This window comes from Dipteris shenzhenensis, chromosome 4 (assembly GCF_047967505.1).
Source record: "Dipteris shenzhenensis isolate YYH24624 ecotype China chromosome 4, Dip_SZ_1.0, whole genome shotgun sequence".
Lineage (NCBI taxonomy): Eukaryota > Viridiplantae > Streptophyta > Polypodiopsida > Gleicheniales > Dipteridaceae > Dipteris > Dipteris shenzhenensis.
In genome coordinates, this window is record NC_141599.1 from 29,470,970 (window position 1) to 29,473,023 (window position 2,054).

Genomic DNA, 2,054 nt, shown 5'->3' on the forward strand with positions numbered 1-2,054 from the left:
TCTCAAGAGCTCCGAAACAAATTCTACTAACCAAGACCCCTGGACTGCCTAAATCATTATAAGCAAAGATGAGAGAAAAGAGGGAATAACGTAATCTGCTTGTATTCTTTCTCAAGGAGTATAATCTGAAGCTAGCGCTATGTGAGAGGTTGTGAAAGATAAGCAACATTGATACTGCAGGGATAGAGGTCAAGGTAAGTATCATCTTTGCTTTTCCATAGAAGCTAAAGTGTCTTCCTAACTTAACACTTAAACATGCGTTCCACCGTGTCATTTGCCCTCTTTCAGACCATCACGTTTACAATGATTTGGCAATGCAAAATTATTGAATTCCATCCTTCCCTCGTTTCAAGATTGAATTCCGTCAAATCCTATATGAGAGATTAAGGACCTATTCACAGAAGTCCATGATTAATCGATTCTCTGGTGAAATGAAATCTTGAGGAAAAGCACGCAGATAGATTCAATACAGGTCACTATGAAACCATCAGAAAATGAAGTGCTGAAATAAGAGTTGTTCCGAACGATGGATGCCAAGAAACTCGCAGGGAAAGCTGTTGATTTTTTGTTGTTGTTAGCGCCATCTACTTACTCGGGCTTTCTCGTATGCATCTTCGTCGTAAGCATCCCACTCGGCATCCATTTCAGCCGGATGGTCACTCATTTTCAGACCAGTGAATCTGCAATCACCCTGCAGATTATTCATTTTTCCTGAGAGTTTACCCACACTGTCTAACACAATGTATCCATTCTGCTTATCATCCTGGAACAGAATCATGCCCATGCCAGTCTCGGAGCCCCTCCAACGAAACCGCAACTTGCCTTTCTCCTTCCCTGTAGGCTTTCCTTCGAACTTCATCACCCCTTCAGCAATTCTGAAATCAAAGTTGCCCATCAATTTGCCACCCTTAGGAAAGATTGAAAGGGATAATGGACCGCCTTCAGGCCATTGCTCATCAATATAGTCGCATTGGATGTGCCATTTCCCCACTAAGCCAGAAGAAGAGGAAGATGCTGCATTCAGGAACTGTGCATGGGCATGTTCCACTTTGAGCCGTTTGGCAGCCCTTTCTTGTTCTTTTGCAACGGAAGTTTGAGCACTGATTCTGTGCACTTCAGTCCAAACTACATTCCGAGCTTTTCCGGCAACAAGCCATCGACCTCCTCCATCCGGAGCATCAGTGCTGACAGTGAACAGACCGAGGGCTTCAGCCGCTGCATGAACTCCAGCTCTGTCTCCTCTATCCATCTTCAAAATGCATACCTCTTGTTTGTTGCCGCCAGAAAGAAACTTCTCACGCAGAAACATCTGTGGGTCTTTGGCTGCCTTGGCCTCGTCCGTTCTTCCCGCTTGATCATATCGATTGCTCCTTGCAGCCGCATTGGCCTCCAGAAACTGCCGGTTCAATCTCTCCTCTTTTTCCCGTAGCTCCGCGGGTAGCTCTTCGCACTTCCCGCTCAACAGTGCAGCTTCCAACCTCGCTTTCAGCGTAGCGATGGTCTCCGATTTCTTGGGCTCCCGGAGGCCGTATAGCACCAGCTGCGCCTGCCACCAAGCTTTAGGACGCTGCAAGGGCTTGGTATTTTTCCGTTTTGGGAAGAGCCAGACGCGAAGATCGGATAAAGCAGCACGGGACACATTATTGTAGAGGAGGCCTTGACCTGTACATTCGAAAGGTGGATCGGAGAGGGGTTTGATGACGATAAAATCCAGCGAGGAAGCCATGAATGTGTCACAAACAAAACTGAGCAGGAGAAGCTCACTTGAAGCTCAGGAAAGCATGAAGCTGTTCACCACCTAATTCAGTTCCTTCCTGGCTCAGCCACCTTCGCCACCATTCAGTGCGTCTGAGCACCAAACTACAGCAATTGTGAGCTTTTACCCGCAAATCTGAGCTGATTCTGTTGCAGTGTGCTGATGAAGCCTCTGTGTCGTTGTGAGCATATTGAAGAAGGTCCATATGGAACTTAATGGAAGAAGCGTATCCAACACGATGCAATTCATGCCAGAAAAGGAATGTGATTTTTGACCAGTCAGATCCCGCCTGGACGAA

General features: G+C 46.7%; 1 protein-coding gene across 1 annotated transcript; it reads right to left on the minus strand.

The window, feature by feature from the left end:
* Positions 1 to 574: 574 nt before the first annotated feature.
* Positions 575 to 1,726, minus strand: LOC147902694 (uncharacterized). The gene has a single exon (XM_087373926.1). The coding sequence runs from the start codon at positions 1,724 to 1,726 to the stop codon at positions 575 to 577; it is 1,152 nt and encodes a 383-aa protein (XP_087230052.1).
* Between the last annotated feature and the right edge of the window lie 328 nt (positions 1,727 to 2,054).

Coding starts and splice junctions, on each gene's coding strand:
- LOC147902694 (XM_087373926.1), bottom strand. CDS start 1,726: ATGGCTTCCTCGCTGGATTTTATCGTCATCAAACCCCTCTCCGATCCA.